We start from the raw sequence: 2,590 nt of genomic DNA on the forward strand, positions 1-2,590 counted from the left end.
CAGCGCCCGTTCATCCTCGGTGTGATCGCAATGAGGTTTGACAATGTCTTGCTCCAAACACGTAGGGCAAAGAGGGAAGGTGAGCTTTCCTCCACAGTGGTAAGGCAAGATGGGGTGACACAAATTCTTTGGTGGGACGATGGTGCACAAAGCCAGACCAAAGTACTCCAAGAGGTCGGTGGTGCCGGGTTCATAGATGAACTCAGGATAGCCGATGAGATACATTCCATTCTTATTGACCCACGGGTAGAGGGAAGTGTAGTCCACATACCGGATTTCCTCACCGACTCGAACCTTGTAGTAAAGGTAGGAGGCATTTGTGCGTCCTCCAAAGAAGGCGAGGATTCATGGGTTTGATGACTGGAAGGGTTTTGAAGAACTCAGCCAAGCGAGGATCTGCTTTCTTTCGCTGCTCCCACTCACATTCCCAGAGGGTCATGACATGGTATTATAGGTCTCGAAGACTCTGAAGACGTTCCATGGTGGTACGTCGGACATCATCCATACATCACTTTCGACGACATTGCAGGCTAAGTTAATGATTCTACTGTGTCCACCAGAGAAATCTACGCATTTCCACTACCCTGTCGATCCTAAGAAAATACGCGCAGAAGGCTCTATGCACAAAGACACCACTTACCAGGGGAGACAGGCAAGACTTTTACCGACAAGGAAAATAAAACGGAGCGGAGAAATCTGCCCATTTTCCGACTGGGATTGCCATACGGCAACCCAGTAATAATCGATAATACGAAGATAGTGATCCGAAACTTTCCGACAGGCAATCGACACGCGTGCCTACCCACCCACCCACTCACTCACCCAAGAAATCCAAAATTTCGCCGGTATGCGGGACGCCTTACCACAAGAAAGTCATGCTTAAGAAAGGGGCAGGCAAGGTCAGTGTCGCCTAGCGGCTCGCAACAAATAAATTTTTTTAAACCTAAAAATGATTTTAAGTGATACTTTATCTCAAATTTTTTCAAATGGAAAATTGTCACTCTTTCCGTCATAAAGTGTCCACTTGATTTTCTGGCCATTTTCAAAGAAAGTTGAAAGCAGAAATACAGGCCTTATATCAAGTGTCCCTCTTGGTCGAATTCACGCAATCCTAGAACCAACACCAGCAATTTTTTGCAACTCAGTTCTATAATTGGGTGAATGCACTATTTACACAATTAATCACTGGGTTGCCATTATGCAATCCAGTCAAAAACTTAGTGGCATTTTTCGATTTTTATATTTTTTCCTGTGTCGGAAATCGGGAAGTTGCACAATAGGCTTTTTCCTGTCACTCCCCTTTTAAGCATTGTCTTTGTGCTCAGAGTCTTCTGTGCCTATATCGTTTGTAGGTTTCAAGCACTTATTGGGGACACCGCTGTACAGAAATCAAATCAAATCAACTCCAATCTCGTACCCAGAGTCCTCGGGCTTTTTGGCCAGCGGGTGAGCGCCCGGAGAGACTCTGAGATAATCGACTCCATTTTCCCAGAAAACATGGGTTCTGGTCTTATTACGTATGCTTGAGTTTAAACGGAAACAGAAAAGAGAAAAGCGTAAACAGTAGAAATGGCGGGTTGAAAGTGTTCGAGAAACAAGAATTTTAGCCTTACACACAAAGAAACTGGAGAATGATCATTGGCTTGCTGTAAGAGCAAGTGAAGATGAAACCTCTGACGCTTTCGGTAAGTGTATTTTTAGTGTTTCAGCGTACATTCCATCGTTCAGAATGCCATCGTGCAAGCAACACGATCGACACATTTTTTGTGGAAACGACACAAATGTCCTCTTCTACTACAATTTGATGTTTCCGTAATTCTGAATGGCTTCGACAAGACCTTATTCCACGGATTTCTCCTCAAAGAGACTGATGTATTGTTTTCCCACGGTACTTTTGCAACAGCAACAGCAATCACTTTTTAGCAGCGTGGGAAAATTCCCGTGCGTTATAAGACATAATTCAAACCTCGTCGTTTTATTATTTTTGTGATTTATATATTTCTGAGGTAGAAAAAATCAAACAGCACTGAAACTAGTTTTAGATTTTCTTGAGTGAGGCTCCTGAGTGAATTCTGGGGCTTCCGAATTACTGACCTACTTCCTGTCGGACTGCCACTGTTACGCAAGCGGCCAATCAAAATTATAGTTCAAGTCGATTATCCCAGAGTCTCCCCGGGCGCTCACCCGCTGGCCAAGAAGCCCGAGGAGTCTGGGTACGAGATTGAATCAACTCATATCAAATTATAATCTCGTACCCAGATCTCCCACGGTCATACTGAAGGAAGATCTGGTAAAGTTGGATTTCGAGCATGCTCAGTGCCAGCGAGGCCTCAACTGTAAAGCTTTTCCGGCGTCGGAAAAAAAAAACAAAACTTTCCTCCGCACAACAGCACATGAGCTTGCGAAAACCAAACCTTCACTAAGTGCCCCGCGAAATAAGCCAATCGGAGCGTAGATTACATTGCCCCAACCTTTTTTTAGTAGCCAATGAAAAATGGTGGACTGTCGAACTTTACCAGATCTCACATTTCCAGTAACAGAGTGAGATCTGGGTACGAGATTAATCAAATTACAGTTTGGTTTCTGAGAA

At 44.2% G+C, this 2,590-nt stretch overlaps 1 protein-coding gene across 1 annotated transcript in view; it reads right to left on the reverse strand.

Moving 5' to 3' along the window:
* Positions 1-225, reverse strand: part of LOC138040228 (uncharacterized) — an 852-nt gene extending 627 nt beyond the window's left edge. The window contains exon 1 of the mRNA XM_068885994.1: positions 1-225. This exon is cut by the window's left edge and continues 627 nt beyond it. Within this exon, the coding sequence (XP_068742095.1) occupies positions 1-225 (225 nt within the window).
* Between the last annotated feature and the right edge of the window lie 2,365 nt (positions 226-2,590).

This window comes from Montipora capricornis, chromosome 3, assembly GCF_036669925.1.
Source record: "Montipora capricornis isolate CH-2021 chromosome 3, ASM3666992v2, whole genome shotgun sequence".
Classification (NCBI taxonomy): Eukaryota; Metazoa; Cnidaria; class Anthozoa; order Scleractinia; family Acroporidae; genus Montipora; species Montipora capricornis.